The sequence below is a fragment of the Vanessa atalanta genome, chromosome 22, assembly GCF_905147765.1.
Source record: "Vanessa atalanta chromosome 22, ilVanAtal1.2, whole genome shotgun sequence".
NCBI classification, from domain to species: domain Eukaryota; kingdom Metazoa; phylum Arthropoda; class Insecta; order Lepidoptera; family Nymphalidae; genus Vanessa; species Vanessa atalanta.
Window position 1 is genome coordinate 4449253 of NC_061892.1, and position 14093 is coordinate 4463345.

A 14093-nucleotide genomic window follows, 5' to 3' on the forward strand; every position below is an offset into this window, starting at 1 on the left:
TTGAATAAAGACTCGATTGTGTTTTTTTGTGACAATAAACCACCTATCCTTTCCGGCCGGTAACAACAGCATCATCTAACATTTTGTCGAGAAGTAATGATCGAACTAACATACTTAAAATAGTGCATTTACTTTAAATAACTTTTCAAAATAAAAACTGTATTTACAGTTCCTATCATATCAATGTGAAAAATGATCTTGAATATAGAAATGACCTTGAATTTGATTATGAACACGAAACGAACGAAATGGCTGCCTTTGAAGTTGCTGGCTTATCTTTTAATTTAATCATTTCAATCACTGCAAATAAAAAATATTTGAGTAATTTAGATATCGAAGACTCTACTCGTATCAACAAAGTAATCGTGATAATCGCTTACTTCGCAGCCTTGAGCAAATAATTTTTTCTCGATATTTTCCTAAAAATCTAAAGATCTTATTTTCTGATTTGCAAGATTTGCTAAAATATTTTATCGCAAAGATTCTCATATATTAAGTTAATTCATCCAGTCAGTAACTTTTTGCAGGCAACTTGTATATTTTTTCGATCAGATCAAGATTAAAACTAAAACAAGCGACTATTTATAGTAACAGCAAAATTATACAAAATATATTTATATGTATATATATGGGTGAAATTCACCGAATACTAACTTTACAATTTTACTTTAAGTGTGGTAATAGATTGTATATTTTATCGTTAGATTTAAATTTATGAATAGGCCAAGTTAAAAATATCTGCGAAATCTATAATAACAATTTACGAATACCTTCCCTTGGTGGGGTTTTGTGCAAGCGCGTCTGGATTGCTACCAACCATTCATTATATGTTCTACCGCCAAAGAGTGATTCTTACCAACCAGCGTAATTGAAGGCACCGGGGACATCTTAGTTTTTAAAATTGGCGGTGCATTGGCGTTGTAAGAAATGATTTATATTTATTACAGCGCCAATGTTTATTTGCGGTGGTGGCCACTTACCATCGAATTGCCCTTGTGCCCTTATGCCTATATAATTTATAAACAAATAATATTTAGTCTCCATAATTTACCCAAACTTATTTATTAATTATATTAAGTAAGTATAAACAAACTTTAATATTCTGACATAAGAATTTAATATTCCTAAGCTAAAAGCAATAATTATGTTATTCAATGAGCAATCATTGCTTATTGTAAATACGTTAATTGAGAGAGAAATTACGAGCTTCAATCGCGAAACAATTATTTTGTATTATATGCCGCGGAAAGGTTAATCACCTGGTGCCTTTTTATCATTGGCATCGTGTGAAGTATAACTCACATTGTTATATTGTAAATGAAAATACAAGATTCTGCCATTTTTTTCATTACTCTACGATAAATGTATATTGTTGATAAAAATATAGCCGTCACGGGACGCCCGATAGTAATACACGAACATCCCAAAGAGAGTATCGCGCTCCAAGACTATAAATAGAATGGACAGCTCTTTTGTTGTAGGATGTGTTGGATATAAATAAATTGGCGAATAGACTTAGCTCTGCAGCCTATGCGGTAAAAAAAATTAGACTTTTGACTGATGTGGATACGGCACGCCTTGTGTACTTCAGTTATTTCCATAGTATAATGTCGTATGGCATCCTACTCTGGGGTAATGCAGCTGACATTAATACTATTTTTGTACTGCAGAAGAGGGCTATTCGTGCAATTTATAACCTGGTCCCAAAAGATTCGTTAAGAGGTAAATTTAAAGAAATTAAAATAATGACTGTCGCTTCTCAATTTGTTTTTGATAATGTTATGTATGTACGCAAAAACATAAATGATTTTCCCAGAAATTGTGACGTACATTCTATTAACACTAGGAACAAGAATAAACTTGTTACTCCAAGTACCCGATTACACAGGGTTAGTAACTCTTTTTTGGGGCAATGTATACGTTTTTACAACAGGATCCCAGAAAACGTTCAAAATTATTCAATTATAAAATTCAAAAGAGTCGTTAAAGAGCGTTTGTGTGCTAAAGGATATTACAACACTAATGACTTTTTAGTTGACTGCACACCTTGGGAATGAAATGATCGCCTCCAGGCTGTTTCAAACAACTAATATATACTTATCATTGTACCTACATGGAAAATGGTTAAAAAAAATGAAAAAAAATATATCCCGCTGAGTTTCTTTCGCCGGTTCTTCTCAGGTCCGAGGTGCTAAATTCCGAACCGGTGGTAGATTTTTGACAATCAATAAGCAAGTGCAAACACTTCTATATTGAATAAAGATTTTCGACTTTGACTTTGACTTTGATGAAAACAGTTTCAATATCTGTAAGAATTTATAATTAAATAAAATCAGTATGTATTTTAATAACAATTCAGGGTCGCAATCAAATACAAAGATAAATATTGATCGAATTCGACATAGTAGTTCAATTGCATTACACATGTACATCTCTCTATATATATATGTCGCAACCGGGTGAATTATTTCTGACAACGCCATCTAGTGGTATACGTTCGAGACTACGTTTTGGAATCGTTTCCGGAACGCCAGCGCCACGTAGCGGCACTCGATGGAGTTTGTGTAAGCATGCGCCAGAGGGGAACGTCGGACATCACTACACTCCGAGCGTTCGACGCGTGCAGTCACAGAACCATCGCGCATTCCGGTCACCTACTTAAACTGTGTTACTGAGTCATTATACTGTGGTTGATTGTACAAGTGTGTTTTCTTGATCCTACGTCACCCACCGATAGACGTAAGAAAACCATGAACTATAACTGTGGTGATGGCCCTCCGCCGTCATATATATATATATATATATATATATATATATATATATATATATATATATATATTATATATATGTCACTGTAAAAGCTCGAACTACGGTACATCCTAAGATTTAAGAGTAAGTTAGGGCTTACCAATATGAGTTGGTAAATGTAAGTATTTCTGAAAATGGGACGATTTTGTCGGGCTTTTACCATTCGAATTCAATATATGCTAGGTTTTACCGCTTTCAGCAGGTAGATGTTGGTTTTAGGAATAAAACAATGAGTAATTCTTAATCACTTATTTCAATGAACTATTAATCAAATGATAGTAATATATAACTAACCTTTTTTTTTTTGTTAACGAGGAGGAAATGCATTTACGCATGCCGCCCGGTCGGGGGACCGGGACGGGTATGTGGGACTCAACCGGGAACTAATGCCCCGTGCCAGGGCACGCTAGTGCTAATGCCCTGTCCTACCCACTAAAACCATCCTCGGGTTTCCACCATGCCGCCGAGTGGTGAGGCCACGGGATCGCCAAGGGCATGCAACCGCGACCCCACCAGCGGCAGCCGCCATAAGGCGGCTGAATATTCATGAAAAGCGCGCCTAGTACGCGTACTTCCCCCTCATCCTCCACGCGGGAATGTGGCGAACTCTCCCGAGTCCGCCACTGGAGGCTGGGCGTCAACGAAGCTGACTCCCTGCGGCGGATAAGATGGTAGACTCCGCCGCTGACCGCCGGTGTAAAACACCTGGGAGGCTCGAGTAGCGAGCCCTCCCACTCCCTCCTAGCCAACGAGGCCACTCATGTGGTCCACCATGACGCCGATCAGGGACGTACCAGGAGCAGCCCCGCGGCATCCCTCCCGCCAGTCTTAGCCGTGGCCGACGAGCAAGCTCAAGCCGGCCCCGTTGCCCAGGGTACGCCACGAGGAGGTGACTGCCATGTACCCCAATTATATAACTAACCTAACTTAACCTTTAAATTATTTTCATTTCGGATATTATTTTATAACACGTCATGACATGATTTTTTTCAACGTTTACCGTGCCTTAAATATAAATCCTAAGATTTACTTAGTGAATGGTGGCAAAAGTTCGAATCGCAAACCGTTTTGGGCTTTTACCATTAAGAATTTGTAAATCTTCGGTTTTACTGGAAAATCTTAGGATCATCATCACAGTAGTTCGAGCTTTTACAGTAACCTATATAAATATGTATATAGTAAACTCGTCTCTCGTCTAAACAATGTAGTTATACACTTTCTTTTTTTAGTAATATTTCCATGAGGAAAGAAATTTTACTTTAATTCTACTTTATACTGTCTATTTAAATTACCCCGACTAATTAAAGTAATTTTAATCTGACATTTAATGTTCAGTTATAAGTTTCAGCAAAATAACTATTTATTTTATTGCATTTGAAACATTATATGTAATTGCGTGGTTTTTGGTCTGATCACGATAACCGTCATAAATGTAGAATGTTAATTAGAATTTCTGATCGTGCTAATGAATAGTTTGTCGAACACGCTTTGTTTGTTGTATAATATAATACCAGTTGTCCGCAAACATGCATTAATGTTTATTTTTACGGTCACATCTTTGAACGTGTTAAATAAAATAATAAAACTTATTACGTTACGTTACGTTACGTAATAAGTTACGTTTCAATTTCACACTGAACAATATAAAGTAAATAGTAAAAAATGTACAAATTAATAAATTATATAATATTATTATAATATGATTTATTTTTTAAGCAGTAAATTAACTTCTAACACATACTTTTATAAATTCCATTAAGAAAACTGTCAGTCCTAAGAAAATATATTGTTACAATGTTAGCGACTGTTATTTAAGTATATTTTATGATAACGAAACAAGACATATATATTCGTGATCGTAATGTTGTTATGTAATACAAAATATGTGATGTAATATAAAGGATATTAGCGTGTCTATCTTACAAAATGTTTCATATAAGCTACAAGTACAAGACGAGATATAGTAAGGCATTAGGACGTAGTTGTAGTAGAGGCTTTTATCTTCCGTAATAAGATTTTTGGTTTCTTCCTTGACTTATACTAACGTCTTTTATGTTTTACTGAATAATAGTTTCATATTTCTAGCTTTATTCCATATTAAGCAGATTTGTTTGATTTTGTAACGAAGTAGTAGGGCTTCGTGCAAGCTCATCTGGGTAGCCAACCTACCCAGATAAGGATACCTAGCCCAAGGTACCCAGGTAAGGCGGTCAATTATCTAATGAGTAAGTGGTCCTACTCATTAGCTAATTGACCGCCTAGCAGCAGTACTCATTATTGTTGTGTTCCGGTTTGAAGGGTGAGGGAGCCAGTGAACTTCAGGCACAAGGAACCCAAGGTTGGTGGCGCATTGGAATGGTTGATATTTCTTACAGCGACATTGTCTATGGGCGATGCCAACCACTTACCATCAGGTGACTCTTATGCTGATTTGATGACGCCATTAATATAATTAAAAAAAATTGCCGCTTATAGTAAATTGAAAAAGAAATCGTTGTCCATGGAAAAAGCGTTCTGTCTCATCTAGATAATCTTTCACTCTCTTTCACATAATCTTTGTCTGTTTTTATTATTCGCACAGGATTTTCAATGACAATTTTATTTCGTAACATTTAATTATTCTCAAACGTTAAAACTTTATTTCATTGTGTCTGAAAACAAAAGAAAATTCAATTCGACCGAGTGTCTGTGTGTGTTACTTTTTTAATGTATATAGTATTCCCATTTAATAAAATAAAAATGTTTTTGGGCACAGTGTAGGCTTACGTGACATTTTTTTTGGATGATTACGACGTGGGTCATAAAGTAATTAATTATTATCATTCTGCAACTAGATAATTTGCAAAAATAAAAATGAATCTTAATCAATAAGGAATAATTAAATACGTTTTTGAAAAGTTGAAAATCTTTTTAAGTAAATGGCTGTGTTGACGATTGTTTTAATATTAATGAAACATTGTAGCATTTGCTATGGCATTTATATCAGGAGTTAGTTAAGTCATACTGGACTTGAAGTCTGGCTGCTGAGAGAAGACATTCCTGTCATCTGTCTGTTATAGCTTTGCCAATTCATAAATCGAAACTTTAATGTTAAAAAATCTTTGATTAATGCAGCGTAATACTCGATACAAGTTTATATAGCCGATAAAAACTATGGAGCATTCGTTGACTTCAATGCAGAGTCACTAATAATTCAAACACATGTTACTATTGATTTACATATTTTTTTTTAACGATTCTTCTTGCTAGTCTCGCTACTTCAAATGTAATTGAATCTTGAAAAACCATGGTTCAAATGTGTTCGAGCCTACTTGAGTAAACAGTATATTTTACCTTCTTACCTTTTTTATATAATATTAGCTGAACCTTCGAAAATTATAAAATACATACTTCAAACTCCCGTTTTAATCCCTTAGGAGTGGGAGTTCCGTAAAATCCGTTCTTAGCGGAAGTCTACACTTTATAAAGAAACTGCCAAATCTCAAGTTTGTAGGTGTTATGGTTTCTGAGATTACGTGATTAAGCAGTAATTGATATTTCGCTTTTTATATATAGAGATATATTTATTAAAAAATATATATTTGCTTACTAAGAATTTCTCATTGTAGAAACCAATTTGATATCTTAACATTTTGCAGCAATCCTGATAATTAATTGTTCCACTTCTATTCAAAAACGCAAGAGCTTATTTGCTATTTTATGTAACAGTTACCACTGTACTAAAGGAGAAGTAGAGTATATTCCACGAATATCTTTGATACCATAAGAGTACAGTTCGCGCTTAAAGTATGCTTCACCATGACAATTAATAAAGCGCAAGGTCAAATTTCTAAATTGGCCAGAGTAGATAAGAGAAAACTATTTTTCGCATGGACAGCTCTATATAACCTGTTCGAGAGTGAGCTCTTTAAGCAGTCTGGTGTATCTCGCCCACGAAAGTTAAATCACAAATGAGGTCTTAAATTAATGTAACATTCTAAATTATTCTGTAATATGATCAATTTAAATGCGAGCAAAGCCGCGGACAACAGCTAGTAATATTTATTGTAAGTTGACATAATAAATATTTTCAATTTTATTCTACGTCATATAGTCCAGTCCGCATATCATTTACTGTATATTATATAAAATACATACTTAGGAGACCCGTTATCAATTTAGTAAAATTCTTAGATGTTGAAGGCAATATTTTTCAATTACCCCTAATTTCTTCGTAAACTTTTCCTTCCATTAATCAGACAGAACTGGGGAAAATTTGCGGGGAAATTGCTTTCATAATTGTCGTGAAATACCGTTATCTTCAGTACGTTTACACAAAAAAAAATACATTTTTATAACTTGTAGCGTGTGATATAGTCAATCGATAGTTCTAATCCCAGTGACATGTTGCTACTTTTCTTCTGCGTTGCTAAAATAAATTTAAACTTAAACCCGTATATTTAATTATAAATAAAGATCATGTTCTAATGATTTGTTTATTTTAACCTAGTTAATGAATTTTAGTTTTGTTTAATTTAGATTTCTTAATAATACTTTTCAACGTGCACCTTAACACAATAATCACTAATGTCATGGCAATAGTAACGATAGCCACCAAATATAATACTATTTCAATTTCATAATAATCAACCCAAGACACATTCGCTGAAGGAGCTCGGAGATGTTCACCTCCATGACGTAGAACATATTCTGTCCACCAAACAGCCCGGTCAAGAGACGATTGAGGAGTATCGAACATAATAGACCGCAATTTCAATATATTGTGGGTATATCTGAAATATTAATAAATACAATAAATATTTTTTAAAAAAGATTCCACGAAACTAACTCCCATGGGTTAATACGTGACATTTGTTGGGCAAGTCAAATCTTTGGATTTGTGAAGTTGACTTTGAATATAATATCAATAAAAGTATTTCGCTTAAGGTGTTTAAAATTATATTGGTATTGATAAGCGAAAATGTGAATGGTTTATTTAATTTGGCTTGTGGAGAAATGACTGAACTATTAAATATAATATGGACAATACTTCTAAATTCAGTTATAAATCCTGATCAATAAAACGATTTATCAACAGGATTGGCTCCATATAAAGGAACTTAGCCGTACACTGACACTGACTACAAAGACATGGAATTTTGTACACAAAGGCTTGTTTTTAAGAACCTTTTTTGAATAATCATTTATTTTGACTAAAATATATAAAGTCTACTTACTCTTTATCGCCTATTACAGTTTTAATTGCACTTTCCAATTCATCTTCCGTAATTTTTTCTATATCTATTTGTAAGCCAATTTTCAGTTGAACATATTTATCTACATTGAACCATTGGTCCCAAAGTATCGGTAGACCTATGAGAGGTACTCCAGCAGCTATAGCTTCATCAGTAGACTGCAGGCCTCCTTGTGTTATAAATAATTTGATATTCGGATGTTCTGTAATACAATATTTTAAATCAGCCTAGGTAGTTACCACCCAGTCATCATACGTCATGATTCATCATACATCATATTCTATCATATTCTATCATTTAACGGCAATACCTACGTCATATTCTATCACTTAACAGCAATACCTACTTGGTATTATCACCAAGTTTGTACCTAACGGGAAATATCGACTCAGGCAAAGTATTCCACAGTTTGACGGTGCGAATCCACCGATTCGAAGCGCTTCGTTCGTAAGCGAGGAATTTCCACTGTGTACCTATGGCGCTTTGGTCGCGCTTACCTGGTTGTTCGATAGTAAAAGGGGTGGGCAGAATTAATTAATGTAGCTCCTGAGCACGTTTTCCGAAATTTGTTATCCGATAGAAAACTGAAAGCGACCCAACTACACGTCGATGTTCCAGAGTTTGGAGCCTAGACTCGACCAGATTGTTGTCTCCTATGAGCCTCCTGTCACGCCTCTCAATCAACTCTAAAGGCTGAAGGTGGTATTTAGCAGAGTAGTAGCATAGGTGCGGACAGTACACCAAACTTGACCTCACTTATGCTTTGTATAAGCTGAGAAGTTGTTCTGGAGTAAAGTAACTTGGAGCCTAAGGTGAGCCTTGGAGATAATACTAAGCCTACGAGCGGCTATTTGGGCTTTGGCTTTAATTAGGGAGCTGAAATTTAAAGTCGACGTGAGAGTAACGCCAAGTAAGTCAAGGTGGGTCAGTTACAGGTATGGACACATTTCGGAAAGAGGGAGTAAGCCGTTATCAATAGATAGGGTCTATCTATGATCTATGGCGACCCCTCACTGTTAGGTAATTTGCCAGTTTTTTTACCCATTTTATATGATAAAAAAAATTATTTACTTACGAAGAAGATCTGATTGTGGAAACCACTTTGATATCTTAACATTTTGAGGTAATCTTGGTAATTCATTGTTCCATTTCCAATAAACATCGTAAGGCAATTTCGAAAAAACATTGATTAGTATTTGTAGCATTTTTTCTGTGAATATTGAGCAGTCGACCGACGTTCCAAAACTGACGTATATAGCTCCTCTAACAGATGAGTCTAAAGATGATTTCAAGTCCTGTGAATTATTTCATTATTATTTTTAATTTATTTATTTTAGTTTTCAATCTTTAAAATATGTTTAGATTATACAATTCCAAACCACTGTTGATTTTTGTTTTGAGCCAATTTATTTCAATTTTCTTTATTAACACCTTAGTATTCGGTATGCGGCAATTAGGAGAGCAAGATTAATTCGTTTATATAAATAAAAACGTGAGCATTTTGGGACACTAATAGTTTTAGTAAATAACTATTTAATATTGAAATTTAAAGCCACATATACTAACACCGTGACTCGTTACGTAACGAAGCGGTTTACCCTCCCATAAGAAGTTATCACTTCAATATAACAAAAGTGTACATTAATAATTTACATAAGATTTATGTTCATATAAATAAAAATTAAAAATAGGCCTGAAAAGAACGAAAATATTAGTTAATAGTCTTGTTAACTAATATTTACTCTTACTCTTAATGGTAATTAAAAAAATGCGGTCCAATAGCTTAATATATGTTTGTTATTGTGGTTACCTTTGGCAGTGCTTTTTGCGGTTTACGATGCAAACCTCCTAGATATATAACATTTGGAGGGACTGGACGATTTGAATCCCATATCGAATGTATGTTTAAAAATATCATCTGAACATTTGTCTTCAACTCATTTAGTGTCGGAGTATCTTCACCGTATATTTTTTTATTAATCTCATCCTGTGATGTTTCTAATTCATTATAAAAATTCTGTAATTTATATTCAATAGATAATTCCGAAATTTTATCCCACGTCGATAAATAATGAAAACGTTTTCTCGTCGCTAGGGGATATAATATTGGATGAACAACGCCACCAACAGTTTCGAATGTATCGAAGCTACCTCCAAAAGAACTTATGTATATAACTGGTGCCTTAATTAAATGTGATAAAATTAATGCTGATTTGGAACAGTCTTCAATCAAAATCAGGTCAAATGATTGGTATTTAATTAAATTTTGCACTTCATGGCTTTGTATAATTGTATTTATATATTTAAAAACTAATTTCAAAGTAGTCTTGAACTGATGGAACATATCATGGACTTGATTTAGTTCATCAACTAACAACTTAGATCGGACTTCCATTCCGATGTGAGATAAATCAATTTCAGTATAATTATCTATTTCTTCATATTTTGCAACGGATAAAGCTGTAACTACTGTAACGTTATGGCCCCTCTTTGCCAGTTCCTGTGTCAATGACTTAAATACCAGCTGATGGCTCAGAATAGGTGCGGGGAATACCCCTAAAATACTTGCAGATTTACATAAGTCAAGTGTACTTAAAGTCACCACGAACCACAAAAGTTTTAACATTTTAATTATTTAAATTAATTAGTTATTGTATTGTTAACGACAGCAATTTATATCTCACACTAATGTGTTCATTCGAGAAATTCCTGATCTAGTCTCGAGACAATGTTTTATCGTAATGATATAATTACATTTACTTACTAAATAAGGTTGGAAGACAAATATTATATTATAATCATTTAATTCTTAAGTAAATTAATGTTTCCTATTTGTTCTACAAAAAGTATCTTGTCATGTTGTCATTTAATTTTCTCGAACAAACCGTATATCATTTTACTGGCCAAACCAGGGCATTGATCCTAGGAATAAGATCTTTTAAAATAGCTACTAGACCAACGAGACAGAAAAAATAAAACGTAATAGATAATATATATAAATACTGTTATCTTAAATACGTATAAGAACAATGGGTGTTATTGTTTGAATTTTATATCTTTATTAAACAACAGATCTATTATATTCATCTTCTTCTAAAACTATTGTAAACGTGACTAACAGCTCGTCCAGATTGGGTAAAGTTTAAATAAAGTTACCTCCATTTTCCTGTCATAAAAGTCGAAACTTCCAAAAATCCTATCTTAAGTGATAAAAGAGTTTACCTCATAAAATTAAATCTGATTGCAGGATTTGAAAATAAGATTCCAAATTTCAGTCAAATCTAACGATTCCATATTAATACACATATATTGTGTTATTATTAGCTTATAATATTTTCCTTTAAAGACAATTTCAATTATAGTCCACCACCAAACAATAATACTTTGTATTTTTATGTTCCAGTTTGTGGTGTGAGTGAGCCAATGTAACTACAGGCACAAGGGACAGTATATAACAACAAGAATATATATATATATATATATATATATATATTCTTGTTGTTATATACTGTTATATACTTATATATATATATATATATATATATATAAGGTCTGACTTGGCTAGTTCTTATATGTTTATAAACACAACTTGTAGTTTGTGTTTAGAATAACAAATGATAACTCAGAACATCTAAGAAGAAGGGAGGACAGCTCAGTATTGCTTAGTTAGTATATACGTACATTAAGAGCTGCGATGGTCCAGTCACTAGAAAACATGAATCTTAACCAGATATTGCGAGTTCATATCTAGACAAGTACCATTGAATATTTGCGTGCTTAATTTGTGTTTATAATTCATTTGTAAAGGCTTAGAACTTACGAAGGCTATAATATAATTCGTATATAAGAACTAGCCAAGTCACACCTTAGGTAACAATATATTGTCCCAAGTTATAAGAAGAAATGCTATTTTATGTAGTTATAAAGAAATTTCAGAAGGGCTATTTAACTTGGCACAAATTTAGATCTCACTTCTTTTGTCGTTGAAGTCAACAACCAAGGTATATATCATAATATTTAACTTGGCTCTCATTTTTACATTTATGTTTTTGATGGGATATATATATACATTAATAATGATACCTATATAAAATTTAAGATTCAGACGGTATTTTGTGTTCTTTTAGAATGTTGTCTGTTTGTAATTTTCATAATTACTCTATTAGAATTTTTTAAAGCAGCAATATAGTGTTTTAGGCAAACTTCAAAGTATGAATTTATGGAGAAATTAACTTTATAATTTTGTTTTAATATTTCAAATTAAAAAACACTGTAACTTTTATAAATAATTTTGTTTGAATACCTAATAATATCAGGTTATACCAGAGTTTATCGGTCACGTTGAAATTTTTACACCTCATTTTATAACCTGAAGTTTTTATCACGCGCCACAGTTGCTCAAAGTTAATTCATTACAACCCGGACAGATGGCACCAGAGGGAAAAACGGCCTTTGCTTTATGTACCACCGTTACTCCGTCATAAGGCTCAACCCTTGCCAGTACTCATAAAATTTCGACAACGTTGGGGCAAACGGTAATAATTCATTGTTTCATATTATTTTGTGACTTTTAAAATTTATAATTGTTTCAATTCCGTTGATAAAAAATAATGTGACACAAAGGGTTTCTATTTTGTGTATAATTTTCGACGTTATTTGTAAATTATAAAAACATTTCGAGACAAAATCTTAATTTTATTTAGTATCCGCCCTTTTTTATATATCTATAACTATTGAAGGTCTCATTGCCACGATATTCCTTTAAATAAGTAAATTTAAAAATCTAATTTAAGTAAATACGGTAGGCAAGCGATTCATTCGCATGTATTATTCCTAAACCAATGATGATGTCCTCTTGACCTATTAACAATGAAGGCCATTCCCAAGAGAGAGTTGACAAGTCCAGCGCACAAGTATGTGCGCATACATAACTGTGCTCCCCATATCTTCTCTCCTATAACAATGGGACGGAAAATCCGTCACAAGCAGAAAGTGTTAAGGCTACCAATAGCTTTAAAATACGTAAAGTAGTGTAAGTACTCTAAACTTTTTTTATACTTTACGACCAATCCCTGAAATTCAAACGAAACTGAATACTTTTATATATTAATTAAAAAAAAAACTTTTATATTAATTGGGTTACTAGGTTAGATGTGGATTCAGGAAAAAAACTTACTTTATTATATAGTTACGACTTACATTCAAGTTAATGTTGCCTTTTGAGGGTATGTAATGATTTTTATTCCTCTGCCTACGTAATGCAGGGATAATTCGCTACTTTAGTAATGAGGTCCCATGTTTCACCTTTCGCTAAGTGCTTTAATTTAAATAAAGAACGTATCACGAAATTCAAATAAAATTTTTGAATGCATATTTAATTAAATTTCGATATTATTAATTGGGCAAATTAAAAATAAATTGAGGACGGATGAACAGATTCTGTAATTTAAAACCTAAGCAGCATTCAATTTTTTTGCAAAATTAATTCAACCGGTGACGATGATCATTTACTAAAAAAGGAAGTTCGTGGGAATTATTTAATCTGATTTGATAAATGTAATCATCAGTAAACAAAAACATCGAAAAACCACTCCAATTTAACAAGCAATTACTTTAATTGGATTCGTTAGATTAGGTTTAACATAAAAAAATATATAAATTAAACTCGGGATATTATTCGGGCAAATCATTTGTTACTCAAATATACACAATCATAACAAAACACAAATCTAATTTTCCAGCCGTATTCAATGTTTGTAGTCGCTCAGTCACACGCCCATTTAATGTTTCGGTAAGACATGTATTTCATATTTTTGATAAATTTTGATAAAAAGTACTTCCTTTTTCATTTCGTATTATTATAAACGGTAGCAATAAATAAAATAATACATTACGAGCTTATATACTGAGAGTAGGTCACTTTTTTATGGTGTCGCTAGGCGGATGAGCAAATGGGCCATCTGATGGTAAGTGGTCACCACCCCCATAGACAATAGCGCTGTAAGAAATATTAACAATTCCTTACATCACCAATGCGCCACCAACCTTCGG

General features: G+C 33.1%; 1 protein-coding gene across 1 annotated transcript; it reads right to left on the reverse strand.

Moving 5' to 3' along the window:
* Positions 1 to 7276: 7276 nt before the first annotated feature.
* Positions 7277 to 10744, reverse strand: LOC125072564 (UDP-glucosyltransferase 2-like). Its single transcript, XM_047683193.1, has 4 exons — positions 9853 to 10744; positions 9118 to 9337; positions 8025 to 8244; positions 7277 to 7580 (listed from the first exon to the last, which is right to left on the reverse strand). Exons 1-4 carry the CDS (start codon positions 10666 to 10668, stop codon positions 7298 to 7300), a joined length of 1539 nt encoding a protein of 512 aa, XP_047539149.1. The 5' UTR covers positions 10669 to 10744; the 3' UTR covers positions 7277 to 7297.
* Between the last annotated feature and the right edge of the window lie 3349 nt (positions 10745 to 14093).

Excerpts from the sequence above, each read along its gene's own strand:
- LOC125072564 (XM_047683193.1), bottom strand. The coding sequence starts at position 10,668 with ATGTTAAAACTTTTGTGGTTCGTGGTGACTTTAAGTACACTTGACTTA. Across the intron at positions 8,245-9,117 it reads TCCACAATCAGATCTTCTTC|AACATCCGAATATCAAATTA; the intron begins GTAAGTAAATAA and ends ATTGTATTACAG. Across the intron at positions 7,581-8,024 it reads ACTGTAATAGGCGATAAAGA|ATATACCCACAATATATTGA; the intron begins GTAAGTAGACTT and ends TTAATATTTCAG.